Source organism: Spermophilus citellus (genome assembly GCF_964194105.1).
Source record: "Spermophilus citellus genome assembly, chromosome: 5".
Lineage (NCBI taxonomy): Eukaryota > Metazoa > Chordata > Mammalia > Rodentia > Sciuridae > Spermophilus > Spermophilus citellus.
In genome coordinates this window covers 95,276,245-95,293,384 of record NC_138186.1, presented here as the reverse complement: position 1 = coordinate 95,293,384, position 17,140 = coordinate 95,276,245, and the positions used below count along the sequence as shown (strand labels likewise).

Sequence of the window (17,140 nt, the reverse complement as noted above, 5' to 3'; positions counted from 1 at the left end):
TCTGTTGAAGTTCAAAAAATTCTCAGCCTCCCTTCTCAGTAGTGTTAAGTATGATGGGCTGGAGTGTGATGTCTGCTTCACCCTCATGGTGGTTTCGCTGGAGTATTTAGTAAGATGAGATCGCTTAGGTAGGCAGAGCTCCTGGAGGCAGGGTTTAGGCCTAGGTAGGTTCCAGCTTCTTCATTGAATGGCTATTGATATGAAGATTTTAAATCAGTGTACCTCCAGGGCCCAGCAGTTGCTGATCCACACTGGGAGACTGCACCCCAGGAATCTCCCCTGGGTTTCACCGGTATGGCAGAGGAGACAATGTTTTGTCCTCTCTATCTCCCATGGATCATGTGTTTCCTGATCTCCTGGGTTCAGTCTCCAAACTCCTGCCCACACCTTTTCAAATTCTCAGCTGGCTATGTCCCTCCCAATTGGTCCAGTGAGCCTCTGGACTCAAGGGGGAGAAGGGAGCTGGGTAGGTTTTCTGGATGTGTATTTGTATAAACCCCTCTCCTGTCTGATTTTCTCCTGGTCACTTAGGCATGTCCTATGTCATATGTTGTGGGTTTGCCAGGCCTGTATTTTGGGACCAACCTGGGTTTGCCAAGAAGTAGCTTGCAGAGTGGCTCGTCCCTTTGGTGCGGCTACAAAATGGCTCCTTCCTCTGTCTTCTAGGGGCAGCTGGGAGAGATGCGGCTTCTTTCCCTTGTAAGGATATTGTAGCATGCATTTCAGGTTAATCTGGTAGTGTCTTTGATCTCATGCCACAGATCTCCTAAAAATGCGGGTTCCTTTAATTTCCTATGCTTCCTCTTTGCTCGTGAAGGAACACTCAGGCTAGCCTTGGCAGTTTGGGCACAGGGTAGTTCTTTCTATATTATTGTATCCAATTTCCTGAGTCCCCAATCTGCTTTGAATGTCCATTATTTTTTCCCAGTAAAGTCCTTTTTAAATTTCTTTTTCATGTACCTTATTGAGAAGCTGCCTATCTGCTTTCTTGGTTTCATACCAAAGAGGAGGCAGAAAAGTGACTTCCTCTATTCTGCCATCTTCAAGACCCATCTTATTAATATTTTTGACTTGTAGATTTTCTGGTTTTACTTTTAAAATTTCTTCTGCTAGCTTCAGAGTTTAGTTTTTTATTTTTTCTAGTTTCTTAAGGCTAGAGCAAAGATGATTAATCTGTATATTTTTCTTCTTTTGTATGTAGGCATTTGAATTTATTTAAATTTATAAATGTCCTTTTATGGACTGGTGTAACTGAACTCCAAAATTTTTATGTATTTTTATTGTTGTTAAGTTTGAAATATCCGAAAATGTCCCTTGTGGTACATTGTTTGACCCTTTGATTATCTTGAAATATATTGTTAAGTTTACAAATATTTTGGGATTTTTAAAATATGAGAGATCTTATTGTGATTGCTTTCTAATCTAATACTTTTTCTGATCAGACAATGTATTCTGAATTATTTTAGCCCATTGAAATTTACTGAAATGTGTTTTATGGGCCATACATAGAGATGGTCGTAATGAGTGTTCCATGTGTGTGTTCTGTTGTGTTGGGTAGTGTTCTAAAAGTAACAGTTTAGTCAAATTGATAAGGTTATTCAAATAATCTATATTCTTACTGAATTTTTAATGGATCCATTCTCCCTTTGGTTTTTATAAATTTTGTTCATTTACTTTGCACATAGTGCAGACACTTTTAAGGTGGACAGTATGTCTTTATTTTATTTGTTTATTTTTATGTGGTGCTAAGAGGACCAGTTCCTCATATATGCTAAGCAAGCGCTCTGCACTGAGCTACAGTCCCAGCCCCTTCTATTAACTTTTTGTGTCTGTCTTGTTTTTTTCCTTCCTCTTCCTATTAAGTGGTTGCTCAGAGTATATATCTGTCACTTATCATAGTTCTTTTAAAAATAATTCACTGCTATAGTGAACAGTGTTAAGAACTTCTGCACAGCCTTTAACCCCCATATATATTGTTAATTCTTTAAGTAGTCAACAGGTATCTACATACATTTGCAGGCATTCATACAAATATATATAGACATTCATTTTACAAGGTCCTTAGAACTACTGGCTTATTTATCTTCCTAGTGATCTTTATTTCTTTCTGCAAAATGAGGTTTCTAATATTCTTTCCCTTCTAATAGAAATCCCTTTCACATTTCTTGTTGGTATTTTGTTGTTGTTTTGATGGTGCTTGAGATCAAACCCAGGCCTTCAGGCATGCAAGGCAAACACTGAGCCACACCCCCAACCCCCTTTCACTTTTCTTGTGTGAACCTGCGGAGGTAAAGTTTCTTAGCTTTTGTGTGAGAAGGTATTTACTGTTTACTCTTTTAATTTTTTTTTTTTTTTTTTTTTTTTGGTGGTGGTGGGGATTGAACCCAGGACCTTATGCTACGAACTGAGCTACATCCCCAGTCCCTACTCTTAATTTTTAAAAGAAATTTTCACTGAACATAGAATTCTAGGTTGACATTTTTTCCCCTCCAATTCAGCACTATAGTCAATTTTCTAGTGTTTTCTGGTTAATGCCATTGTTTCTAATTAGAAATCATCTTTTAATCCTATGATTCTTCCTCTGATTGTAATGTCTCTTTTCTTCCTGATCATTTTTATGATTTTCTCTTTAGTTTTCAGCAATTTGACTATAATATAGTTTTAAAAATTTATTCTGCTTGGATTTCCCCATATTCCTAGATATTTGGGTTGATGTTCTTTATCAGTTTTGAAAATCTGTGGCTGTTTGTTATCTTTGTACCGTTTTCTTATTCTTTTCCTTTTAGAACTAATTTATATATGTTAAGTCGTAAGGGAATGATAATTATATGTTGTTGTCCCACAGGTTTTATCTGCTATGTTCCAATTTTTTTAAGTGCCCATATCCCCTTTTGAATATTCTTTGAATAATTAAGATTTAATGGGAAAACTCCTTGTTAACCCCTCTTGGAATAATAAAAAAAGAGGAGTTACTACTACTTCTATCCTAATGCTACTGTCAGTTATTTTTGGAAAAGAAAATTATGTTTTCATACTTAGTTTTGTTACCAGTGTGCAGCAAGCACCCATAATGGAGGGAAGTATTGTTTAAAAACATTGATTGGAACTTAAAAATATATTTTTCATTGTTAGTGAATCAGATTTAAAAATACTAAAGGACATATGGTATAAAAATTTATCCACTTTGTTCTTTAGAAGCAATTTTAGAAATGTGCTTAATATTCTAAATTTTCATAATTTGTGTTGCTATTTATGTATTTACATATTTTGTATTAAAAATTAAAAATCTGGTTAATTGCATTTCTCTTTCATGTAAATATTTTATCCCTAACATTTAAAAAATGCTGAAAATGATGAATAGATTTGTAATTAAAATGAATTAGATTGCTAAAATGAATTTTAACATTGGGTATAGTTTGAATAGGAATATGAAATTTTCATGAATAGTTTTATATTAAAATAACTTATGTTTCCTTCTTTCTCTCTCTGATTTGTTAGAGGAATTTAATGATAGAATTTTGCGACCGGAGTTATCAAATGATGAAATGCTGTCTCTTCATGAAGAGTTGCAGAAGATTTATAAAACATATTGTTTGGATGAAAGCATTGACAAAATTAGATTTGATCCTTTCATTGTAGAAGAGATTCAAAGAAGTAAGTTGATGATGATGAAGAGAATGAATTTAATATCTCTTATAGTTTTCAAAGTGTTTTTTCATGTATTCTCTGTTTTTTCTTTCAATAACTATATGTGTGGTACATGGGAAGCTTAAATTATTGTAACTTTAATATTAAGGGATCTTTTGTTAACTTTGCTTTTTAAAACATTCTTTTTTAAATACTCATATTACTAATGAGATGAAAGTTTTGTGCTGAAAGTTTTGAAAAGAGATGTATTCACAATTCACATAATTAATATTTGTCAGAACTGACCTAATTTCTGACTTTATTGACTTTTTACGGTGAAGTTTCTGTGAAACAGTTCTAAACTGTTTGTATACTTTTTTACTATAATGGATTTTAAACTATAATGTATTTATGCTACTCATAAATAATTTCTACAGTAAATTTTTTTTTAAAATAGTTGCTGAAGGCCCATATATAGATGTTGTGAAACTTCAAACCATGAGATGTCTTTTTGAAGCATATGAACATGTTCTTTCTCTCTTGGAGAATGTATTTACCCCTATGTTCTGCCACAGTGATGAGGTGAGTCTCAATATTAACCTTGTTTGAGGATGTTGAGAAGTTTATAGAGTGAATCAAATAGAAAAAGAAAACAAGGTTAGAAAATAAATACCTTTTTCCACCATATAATCTCAATGGGTATTAGAAGTGACTACAAGTAACTTTACAAAACACAATTCTCCATACTAAAACCATGTTTGTGTTTATGTGGCATGATAGATTGGGACTGAATTGTTCTACCTGATTTTCCGTATGTCCCAGTCACTTTATAGTACTACAGTGACATAGAAACCCCATTCTTGTATATATGTTATTTAAGACTAGTGGAAATCCAAATCCAGTAGCTTGAATATTTCCATTTGCAATTCATTTTAATCCTTTGTTTCCTTGACTGAGGTTGTATTCACTTGATTTAAATAGCTTTTCCTATTTTTTTTTTTTTTCCGGGTGCTGGGAATGTAACTCAGATCCTTACACATACTAGGCAAGAGCTTAACCACTGAGCTACACCCCCAGCCTTTAAATAGCCTTTTCATTAAACTGGAAAGTAGAAAGATAAAGTGCCATGTTTTAATGTAAAATATTAGTTTAGTATGCTACAATAATTATTTATTATTTTGAAGTATTTCAGGCAACTTTTAAGAGGTGCAGAATCACCAACACGCAATTCAAAATTCAACAGGTCGGTATATTTAACCATATGCATATTTGGTTTTTGAACTTGGTGATACTTATCATTCTGTGATAATGTCATTGTCTTTAGTAACTATTTTTCTGAATGAAAATGTGGTTCCAATACTACAGGAGTAGACAAGATATTTCATCCATAAATTGGAGTACTGTTGTATGTAAGTAACTAAAAATGCCTGAATTTTTTTTTTTAGAAAAATTATACATTGTTGCCTTTTTAATCTCATAATTAATACATATTAATGCCAGATGAACTTGTACCTACATGCACAAGTGAAATCCACAGATAACTCCCAATTTTTGACAGTTCTGTTTTGTTTTCAGAGAAAACTTTTTTATTTGAGAATGTACTGGGTACAAATTAGAGGGGTTTTCCTCTTTTTCTCATTGGAAATTAAGAGCGCAATTAATCTAAAGATAACAAAATGGAGAATCCATATATAAACTCAACAATTAATGTCCTGATTTGTCTTTACAAGGTATTATGTTCACTGTTATGTGTACAAAACTGACATGGACATCAAAGTTATTTCTACAGAATGGGTAGTCACATTGTTCTCAGCACCTTACAGTTTTAGCAAATATCCAAAAATATATAAATAAATTGGAGATGATGGTACAAAGAGAGAAGTAGATTAAGTCAGAAAATGGAACATTTTTTGATAATACAAGGAAAAATATTAGTTCTTAATATAATGCTTCAGTACAAGCAGTATGCATATCATAACTTTTAAAGATGGGAAATATCTTTATGATTATTTATAAAAAATTACTTTTTTACTTTTGACTAATAATTTATATATATATATATATATATATATATATATATATATATATAATCATGAAATTTTAGACTTTATTTAGCAAAAAATATATTTATGCTTCTTAAAATAGTATTCTTTGCCAGAAATACATACTTCTTCTTTTAGTGGAATACGTTTTCAAGGACTTCCATTGAATTTCCTAACATGCTTGAGAAGCAGGTAGAATTTATCCTTTTTTTAGACTTAGAATATTTAGGGTTTTATACAAGGATATTAAGCTTCCCTCATTTAGAGGAACTACATCTGTGATCTTAGATGTCAGCTTGATAGCTAAACCTAAGTTAAGGCCATAACTTCAGAGATGGAAAGATTTTGTTTGCTAATTTGAGGATACCTGATTATCTATAGAATATTAACACACTCATTTTGCTAGCTTAAAATTTTTAAAAAAGACATAAAGGACATATGGGTTATTTTTTTATTCTGGATACTGAATAGCCTTTTTTTTTTTTAGTTTATACTTTTTAAAAATATTTTTGTTGTTGTTGTTGTTGATGGACTTTATTTTATTTATTTTCATGTGATGCCGAGAATCGAACCCAGTGCCTCATACATACTAGATGAATGCTCTACCCCAGCCCTGGTTATAGCCTTTTAAAGTATGTTTTTCTTTATATTGACCTGACTTAATATTAACAGTCTTGTCAGGAGGTTGCTTCTATGTTACATGATGATTCATTTACTTAGAGTAAGTAGTTTCTTAACATTCTTTCATTGGATATTTAGATTAGCTTTGCTGATTTGATGATAAATGACTTCAAATATGTAAAACATTCAACATTTTGCATCTATATTTTATTTAGTTGCCTTTTAAAAGTAGAATTTTAATGCATATTGATAATATTGAACTATTTCAGTATGCACTCAAAGCATAACTTTTGAATATTTAGAGATCTTTTGCTTATCTTGCTTCCTAGCTTAACATTAAAAAAATTTTTCTTTATGCTAGGTATCAAACTCAGGACCTTAAGCGTGCTAGGCAGGTGCTCAGTAGCTACATTTCCAGCCCCCAAACATTGTATTTTACATAGCAAAACTAAAAATAGGTGAAGAAACATACATGATTTTATCTAACATGACACAAATTTCATTTTGGAAAATATGAATTTGGTTTTTGTGCCAAGCTTTGTGGCCATAGTTCCCACATACTTTACACAGTATCAAACAAATGGCTTGCCTAAGGGCAAAAAAATGCAGAAGTATGTACTGACACTGGATTTTTAAGAACTCTTCTATAGTGGTCTAGATTCCACACCTTCAAAAAACAGCTATGTGCTTTGTTTCTCTTACTTTTATCATGTTATTTGTAAAGATTTCTGCCTTTTACAAATTTGAATGCTGTCCACTTGTGTAACTTTTAAGCTTTTTAATTTTGTTTTGTATTCTGAAGTGAAACTTGTTTAATATCTGGGCTTTCTCTCTCTCTCTCTTCTCCTTATATAATTTCACATATCTGATATTGCAGAGGTAGCCTAAATTTGGATGATTTTCGGTAAGTCTTGAGCATGTGATTCTTTTCAGTATAAATTATCTGTTTAAGTTCAGACAGTACACCTCACACAACCTAAGTATAACAAAAAGAGGAAACAATAAGAAGCACCATGCTATTACCACCTTTATATCTGTTATTTATAACCTTTAAAAATGAATCTCTTAATTTTAGATATCTCCTTTTTTGCATAGTATGATATGTCATAAAATAAAAATGTCTTGATATTTTCAGTAATAGATATTAAGAAATACTAAGATATTTTCACTATTTTTCCAGTATTTTGTTTTCAAGGCTATTGATTCTTTGTTGTTGCTGTTGATTCTGTTATTTTTAGGATTATTTGTGTTTGAAGAGTTTCAAATTTTATTTTTTGTTGTGCATATTATACAGAATGAAGAGTTTTGTTGTGGTATATTGGTACATGCATATAAAATTCTTTAATCAATTTAATTCCCCTATCCTCGTCTCCTCCCTTCCCTCCCTTGTCCTTCCTCTACCCAATTGGTGTCCCTTAAAGAACTTTTTTGAAAGTAAGAAATATAATGATGTTTCTAAGATTATGGGCATAATATCAAGTGAAATAATTTAATATAATAATTTAATATATCATTTCAAAAACCTCAATTGTTATATTATCTCTAGATTCTACAAACTAGAACAAAATAATAAGGTTCTAGAGATTTTCAAGAGATTTTGTTAATATTTTTATATTTATGTTTGGAAACATTTTTTCTATCTGGGATAACTGTATCTACAACCTTGGATTTTTAAAAACCACTAACTGCATGCTTGTTTAGATAAAATAATCTAGTTTAGGCATCCCTTGTACTACTTGCTACTTATTTGTGTTTTTCTAATTTTAAAATAAGTTTTATTTGCTCCTCACACATGTAGAAAACACACATCACTGTATATATATATATATACCTGGTGTGTTTTGCTTTTATTTCTCTAATTGTTGCATTATTTGAGCAGATAAGTTTTGCTTTGGGAGTAATAGCTGTCTAGTAACTTAAGCATTTTAAACAAACTTGGTACATTTTAAAATAGTCATTTTTATTTGGGTATCTGTTGTAAGGGTAATAGTATTATATGCTGAGAATGAGTTTTAAATTGAATAAAAGTTATGGTTTTGTTTACTTGAAACACAGCTCAAATGGAAGAAATTTTTGCTGCTTTTAACTTCTTTTTTTCCATCTACTCCTGTTTTTTGAAATTATTTTTGCATTGTGAAACTAATATTTAATATTTATAACACAGTAGGCTGCTTCCTTGGGTTACATTTGCTCATATCCTCATTGTTAAACCTTCCTTTTGGTATTTTATTTTTTAAAAAAGATTACTTTAAAGTTAAATAAGATGCATTTATCTCATTCTGTTTTTGAATATTTACATGATTATAAAGTTAAATTTTGCTTGGTCATTTGTCAGTCATAAAGGATGATTTTTTTGTTAAGTTTCATTTAAAATGAAGTACCAAGAAGGTTATAGGTTTAGATCTTCTTTATTGCATTGTTATCTTATCAGTTCATTTATTCTAAATGAATGTTATATTTTGAACATTGGTCTTAGCTGGGCATGGTGACACAAACATGTAATCCCAGTGACTTGGGGAGGCAGAGGGAAGCAGGAGGGTCACAAGTTGAGGCCAGTCTCAACAATTTAGAGAGGCTCTATCTCAAAATAAAAAATAAGGAGGGCTTGGGATGTAACTCAGTGGTAGCATGCCACTGGGTTCAATCCAAAAAGTAATTTTAAAAAGACATAATTTGAACATTGGTCTCAACATGTTTTAATATCTGTTATTACATATATATGACATTAAGAACTGTATACCACTAGGAGGCTCTCATCTTAAAAATTTTAGTTCAGTTAATGTTTTGAAGTTAGCAGTAGCTAACTAGAAAATTTTGTCTCATTAATTCATATTACAAATTTAAGCTTTAAATTCTGTTTTGACTTCTGAGATGTTGAGATTTAATCTCTGATTGAAAACTTGAAAAATTAATGTTAGCTACCTTCAGTTTGCCATTTTCAAAATGTTTTTTTTCTTTAGTGTTGTTTATAATAAACTAGGCTTTGTGATAATTTGATCTGTACCTGATGTATTCCTCTTTAATATTTAGAAGCACACAGAAGAGAGGGGAATCATTTGGAATCAGCAGAATAGGCAGCAAAATTAAAGGCGTATTCAAGAGCACCGCAATGGAGGGAGCTATGTTGCCTAATTATGGTTTGGCTGAAGGTGAAGATGACTTTGTAAGTAAAAATCTTCAATTTAATTTATGTATAACTTCAAATATATAGTATAGCATAAAAAACGGGATATGCTAACTTATCCTCTAACTTCAGATTTTCTTTATATTCTGTATTCTTTGGTTAGTTTATAGTTTCATGGTACTGGTATCATTTTTTTAAATTTTCAAGAATTAATTTATTAGTAAGATAGAATGATTTCTTTTAAGCTAAGATACTTCTGGTAGTTAAATGGTTTACTATCTTTTCATTAGGCTTTTACTTCAATCCTGATGTTCTTAAAAGCCAGGAATAAACATTGTTCATAGATGCCCTAATTTCTTTTTTTTTTAAGACTCATTTTTTAGTTGCAGTTGGATAAAATACCTTTATTTTATTTATTTATTTTTATGTGGTGCTGAGGATCGAACCCAGTGCCTTGCACATGCTAGGCGAATACTCTACCACTAAGCCACAACAGCTCCAGATGCCCTAATTTCTTGAACTTCAGCTGTGGTCTGTGCACAAACAGCTTTGGCATTACCCCAGCAATATATAATGATCAGATGAGGGAAATTGGCATATCTATTACCTCAGACATTATTTCTTTGTTCTTGGAAACATTTAAAATCCTCTCTACTAATTATTTTGAAATAATCTATTGTTGTTAATATGATTATTCTCCCATGCTAGAAAACATTAAAAGTCATTTCTGCTATTTAACTGCTTCCCTGTTCCCATTATCATCCTCTCTCTATCCATCTTTTCCATCCTTACACCCTTCCTAGACTCTGGTCACCACTATTCTATTTCCTGCTGCTTTGAGATTAACTTTTTAGCTTCTACTTTCTTTAGTTTGGGTGAGAACATGCGTATTTGTTTTCTGTACCTAATGTATTTCACTTAACATAGTGTTCTCCAGTTACATCCATTGTTGCTGCAAACTACAGAATTTATTTTTTTGTGCTTTTGTGCCCCTATTATCATACATTAAAGTATGTGCCATATATTAATTGAAATTATATGTTTACAGTTGTCTCCCCTACCAGATAGTTAGTCCCATAAAGGCAGATATTTTATCTCATTTGTACTTTTCATCACTTAACAAATCTTCAGTGAATAGAGAGCTTAGATTCATATTTAGATTTTTAATGACTAGGGATACAAAGATGATTAAGGCATAGATCTTGTTCTTAAGAAGTCTGCTAACCCACATGTAACAGTGAATACCATTATTATGTATAATTATAATGCACCCATTAAAAAGAGAAAGAAAGAAATTCACTAAACTGGATATAATAGGGATGAAGAAGGAGGAGTAGGGGACAATAGTAAACACAATGCTTTTTTCTTTTACCCCTTCCTTTCAACCTCTGTTTCACTACATTATGAATTTTTATGGAGGTTCACTAATTCTGTGTAATAATTTAAATGGAAGAAAGTTTTACTTAAGCCCATTTTTTTCCTTTTCTATGTTTTCTGATTTTAAACACATTATAGTCTTTCTATCAGTCTCTCTTTTCCTTTTTGTAATGCTAGGCATCCAAGCCAAGGCCTTGCACATGCTAGACAAATGCTATACTACACTGATCTATATTCCCGCCTCTTCAATTTTTTAGTAGTGTAGAAAAGTATAAGAAATTTTAAATAGCATTAGTACTTTTGCAACTCAATAGACACTTCTGTTAACATTTTGGTGATTTTCTTTTCTAAAAAATACCTACCTACCTACCTACCTTCCTACCCCTGTAGACTCGACTAACATATACCTATAACATATAAAGCATATATCTATAGAACCACACACACACACACACACACACACACACCACACACACACACACACACACACACACACACACACACACCTTGTAATCCTGCTTTATCCCCACTAATATTATGACAAAAGGATTTCTGTATGTTATTGTGAACTTCCAAAACAATTTTGTGGAAGTTGTACTTTTTATTCTTTGCCCTCCCAATTGCTTGAAATACAAGATATAATTTTGCTTTAGAAACAAATGTTGAATGTCTTCTCTGATATAAGGGGGGTGACTCAAAATGGGAGAGGGAGGAAGAGCATGAGAAGAAGATTACCACTAAATAGGGAAGAGAGGTGGGAGGGAAAAGGAGGGAGAAGGGGAATTGCATGGAAGATGGAAGGAGACCCTCATTGTTATACAGAATGCATGTATGATGTTGTGAGGAGAGGAAAAAAAAAAGGGTGTCACATTAGATTGGGTAGAGAGATGTGATGGGAGGGGAGGAGAGGGGAAAGGGGATAGGAAGGGCAGCAGAATAAAATAGGTATTATTATTGCTGTATGTAAATAGGTGAATGTATGACCAATGTGATTCTGCAACCTGTACAATCAGAAAAATGAGAAATTATACCCCATTTGATTCAAATGTATGAATTGTCAAGATCATTGTACTGTCATGTGTAACTAATAAAAAAAAAGAAATAGGATATCTTTAAAAAACAGAGATTTGTTATGTTTTGTAGTGATCTAAGGAAAAAGGAAAGTTTTGTTTTTTTTTTGTTTGGTACTGGGGATTTAACTCAGGGGCACTTGACCACTGAACCACATCCCCAGCCCACTTTGAATTTTATTTAGAGACAGGGTCTCACTTAGTTGCTTAGCACCTCGCTTTTTCTGAGGCTGGCTTTGAACTCATGATCCTCCTGCCTCAGCCTCCTGAGCCACTGGGATTACAGGCATGCGCCAACATGCCCGGCTGGAAAGTTTTGATTGGAAGTATAGTAATAACAGAAAATAGGAGAAGCAAGCAAATTAGTCTCTAATACCATCAAAAGAAAACACGGGGGTGGGAGGAAGCTTACACAGATGGAGATAGTGACATTCAGGGCTTAGAAGACACTGTGGTAGTTTGAAGCTATGGGGCCTTGAGGAATTCTCTTTTCTTGTTTAGGAAGTAGAGAGGAAAGGGAAGTTGCCAGTCTTCCTGCCAGAGATAAAGTGGTTTGTGGTTTGTGATTTGAAATTGGGACCTGGGAGACATTATCTTTTAGAACTTGATGATCTGATCACTTGGCAGTAATGCCTATCTGCTGTTTGATCTTGGGCAAGTTGTGTAATTTTATTCTAATTTATTTCCTCATGTGTAAAGGGGAATAATTCTATCTGTCTTATATAGGGGTATTGTGAGGAGAATCAAGCAAGTAATATATATGAAATACTGAGAATGGTGTCTTGCACATAGTAAGCACTGTTAAATACTATATAATATTATAATACTATCAATTCTCATAATTATATAGATATTAATTATGGATTAAGTCATGTATGTACTGGCCTGGGAACCACAGCTCAGTATATAAGATTTTATCTTCCTGAAGATACATTTCTGTCCAATTTCAGAACTGATTTACAGATAAACTACTAGAAGTTAATATACTCATTAATTAGTTGGTAGTTATGTTCATAGAGGAAAAGATAAGGAATGTTAACATTTAAGGAAGTAGGGGGATGTCACCTAGCCTTTTTCATCTCTGCCTTCTTTATTCCCTATCCTTTTAGTAGAGAGGATCTATTTGTAAACAAAAGTACTTGGTCTCCTTTTATTAACATTTTGGTTACAGAATACTTATTTCTATTGATTGATTCACTGATATATACTGGGGATTAACCCAGTGGTGCTCCATCACTAAGCTGCATTTTTATATTTTATTTTAAGAAAGTGTCTTGCTAAGGTGCCCAGGCTAGCCTTGAACTTGTGATCCTCCTGCCTCAGCCTCCTAAGTAATTGGAATTACAAGCAGGCCTCACCACACTTGGCTAATTATTTACTTTTAAATAAGATTTAGAGAAGTCTTGAAAATTCACAGAAATATTGCCCAAGGATTTTTCACTGGACTGTGTTGGTATAAACACCATTTAAATGTTAAAAGGAAATTGTAAAGCTTTGTCCTTTGTCATTCATTAATATTTGTATGTTGGTAAGAATTTTGCTTTCCCATCTTTTTTAGATTGATTTTGAGGAACTTTTTTTTTTCATTTAAGAATATCCCATTTTTGGCTTTAATAAGTTTGTTAAACTTCTTATCATTCTGTGATCTTTTTTTACCCTCTTTACTCAGATGCCAGGTTCATTAACAAACAAAAAAAAGAATAACCATGCAAAATGTTCCTTTGAGCTCAGCTTCCAAGCAGGGAGGATGGGGGGCAGACATTTCCCTCACACATACTCTGTTTTTCTTTCAATATTATGAGAATATTATGAGGAAATTACCTTGTTCCCCAAAAGCCTTACCATTGGGTGTGGTGGCACATATCTGTAATCCCAGTGACTCAGGAGACTGAGGCAGGAGGATCACAAGTTCAAGGCCCGCCTCAGCAATTTACTGAGGTCTTAAGCAATTTAGCGAGACCCTTTCTCAAAAAGTAGAAGAGTCTGGGGATGTGGCTCAGTAATAAAGTATCCTTGGGTTTGATCTCCAATAAACTCCCCCACGCCACCAAAAAAGAGCGTAATAGTTTTATTTGGTAATAGTAATAGTTTTATTAGGAATTTTAGTAATAGTTTTATTAGGTAACAGTAAGTTTTATTAGGAATTTTTGAAAGACAGTTTAGTACAAGAACAGAAAAAAGAGAAGGGACTTTGTGAGGAAGGAAATAATTTTCTTAGAAGAGAGTAGGATGTCAGGTATAGAAAGAAAGAATGAAAAGTGAAGGTGATATGCTAGAATTCTGGAAATAAAATTTTCCTTATTCCTAGTTTTCTCTGACTAGGTTGTTCAGAATTCTCTTAAGTACTACAACCTTTGATTTGGTGCCTTAAAAGGAGTGTGTTTAAGATGAATGTATTTTATCTGTAATATTTTGCTCACTTAAACCTGAGTAAAAGATTTCAAGGTAAACAGACTTATCATTTGTCAGATTCAAAGGGTCTCTTCCAAGTTAAAGAATTAGACATGGTTTCTTTCCTTCTTTCTGTATGTGTGTTTCTAGAACATATGGTTTTCTTCTTTAAAAATAATTGCTATTTTAATTTTAGACATTCAAAAATATTATTTTAAACACTTATACTAAAGTTTAAAAATGAGATGAAAAACAGTTTTATAGAGGTGTGTCCTTGCAGACCTTTTAATCTGATTATTTGTTACTTAATGATGCAGAGAATATATTTTTGCTTGTGCCCTTTCCACTGTTTTTTAACAAAAATATTTCAAGTAAATATTGTCATTAGAATACTCAGGAATAGGATTACTGTTTAGAACTGTTTTATAGTTTTTTATGGAGACATCATTAAAACGCTTTCCAGGAGAGGGCAATGCTGTTATGCTTATCACCAGAAGTATTTCACATTTCCAATTCATCTGTAGTTTATCTGCGCTGTCTCCATCAGTTGCTATTTATAGAATTTTACATTTTTAAGTGAAAAATACCAGTACATTAAATTTTTATTTCTTATCACCAGGGTTGAGCACTTTTTTACCCTCTTTACTCAGATGCTTTTTACATTTGTGTATTATTAGTATTTTTCCATAATCTCTGAAATGTCTATTCATTTTCTATAATATTTCATAAACAGGTAGTGTAACCAGACATGGAGTTGATGCTAATAACTTGTTAGTTTTAACTTTTATTTTTTTTTTTCAATAGAAAATTCTTTATCACCTAATTTCCCAAGTATTACAATGTATCAAATTGTTACCGGCCTATTACTTTATAGTTATATCTAATATGCTGTGTAGTTCTAAAAAAAGGTAGTGGAAATATTAAATTCATGGTGATTTTTTTCCAGATTGAAGAGGGTATTGTTGTAATGGAAGATGATTCTCCAGTAGAAGCTGTGAGCACACCTAATACTCCCCGAAATCTTGCTGCTTGGAAAATTAGCATTCCATATGTAGACTTTTTTGAGGATCCCTCCTCTGAAAGGAAGGAAAAAAAGGAGAGAATTCCTGTGTTTTGTATTGATGTTGAAAGAAATGATAGAAGAGCAGGTAGGAAGGTTTATGAATACATTTCTTAAAGACATCTTTATCAGGTGTGAGAAACATTTCACAATATATGATAATTGAATATCGGGGCTGGAATTGTAGCTCAGTGGTAGAGCACTTGCTTAGTATGTGTGAGGCACTGCGTTTAATCCTCAGCACCACATAAAAATAAATAAGATATTATATCCACCAATAACTAAAACAAATTTAAAAAAATAATTGAATATAATCACATATTTAAAAGATTGCTGTCCAGAACAGAAACTTGAATGAAAGCTTAGTATTTCTTAGGTTATTAGGTTAATTAATTAATTCAACCAACATTGTTGAGTAGATACTTGAGAGATACCTCACGATCCATCAGGGCATTTTATGGGATATTCCTTTAATGGTTTTGTTGCCATCATTAATTATTATTTATTTATTTTAAAAATATTTTTTAGTTGTTGATGGACCTTTATTTTATTTGCTTATTCATATGTGGTGCTGGGAATCAAACCTACTGTCTCACATGTATGATGCAAACACTCCATACTGAGCTACAACTCCAGCCCCCATCATTAATTATTATACATATTTAATTGTTATTAATGCATTCAAAACTGGATTAGTTATTATAACAGTTTAATTGAAAGAGCATTTCCCTTCCCCCATTGTTATGGGCTAATTAGAATCAATAACAATACAATCAAAACAGCTTAACAAATTGTCCTCATGTTAATAGAGACAGGGATTAAACAGCATCCATGGCAGGATAAACAGCACTCTGGCAGGATAAACAGCACTCTGGCAGGGCAGTTAGTGTAAGAAAAAGCACAATCAAAGTTCTACATGTGTTGGAAATGATACACAAGAAAAAGAATGTCATCCTCAAGTGGAAGAAACTATCTGTGAGGAAGGAAGGGGGAAAAGGTGATAATGTTTGGAAATGTTTTTTAGAATAGTTTCTAAGTGGTAGTGTAAAGGTTAGTGCTAATTATTTCCTTTATTTATTTTTCAAAAAGCATTAGGTTTTCTGATTTTTCTCAGAAACTAGTCCTACTTCAAGTACATAAGGCATAGGAATAGGGAAGAAGATTGCCCAGAGCAGTTAGCTATGGTTTCTCCTGTTCTAACTATGTACTAGGCAGGTCTTGTTCTATCCAGGTCTGAGGGTGCTTTATGATTGTGTTTCAGTAGCTCTGCAACTTGCTAGTTGCTGCTCTCTTGACATATTAATAGTATATAGCCAAACCATTATCTATCCCAGTCTGATTTCAATTTTAAACTTAGTATTGTTTGGGAACATACTTTTGTTTTTGCCTGTTGGACAACCATCTTTAATTTTGGTGCTTTATTTTTTTTAATAGAGCATTATAGTTATACATAATAGTTTGATTTATTTTGAAAAATTCATGTATGCATGGAATTTGATTTTAATCCTTTCTTCCCTCCCTTTCCTTTCCCTGTCCTCCTCCCCCTATTCTCTTTACTCTATTGATCTTCCTTGTGCATGTTTATTTATTTATATTTGATTGGTACTTTCTACATATACAAAAAAGTGAAATTTCCCGTGGCACATTTACATATGAATTTAACATGATTTTGTTAAATTTATTCCCTTTGTTCTCCCCGTCCTTCTTGATTTCCTTTTTCTATTCCACTGATTTTCCCCTATATACTTATGATATTTGATAATCTCTTCTCCACCATCTTTTTATTTTGTTATAGCTTCTACATGGAAGAGAAAACATTTGTTGGTGA

At 32.5% G+C, this 17,140-nt stretch overlaps 1 protein-coding gene across 5 annotated transcripts in view; it reads left to right on the top strand.

Moving 5' to 3' along the window:
- The window catches only part of SNX14 (sorting nexin 14), a 118,935-nt gene that overhangs the window by 49,092 nt on the left and 52,703 nt on the right, over positions 1-17,140 (top strand). For 3 of the 5 annotated variants that reach the window (XM_081294874.1, XM_081294871.1, XM_081294870.1), the window contains exons 13-18: positions 3,499-3,654; positions 4,085-4,209; positions 4,812-4,870; positions 7,168-7,194; positions 9,321-9,453; positions 15,199-15,400. In XM_081294874.1, the coding sequence (XP_081151000.1) occupies positions 3,499-3,654; positions 4,085-4,209; positions 4,812-4,870; positions 7,168-7,194; positions 9,321-9,453; positions 15,199-15,400 (702 nt within the window). The remainder of the gene's footprint in view (positions 1-3,498; positions 3,655-4,084; positions 4,210-4,811; positions 4,871-7,167; positions 7,195-9,320; positions 9,454-15,198; positions 15,401-17,140) is intronic. The other 2 variants (XM_081294873.1, XM_081294872.1) reach the window with 1 other exon arrangement.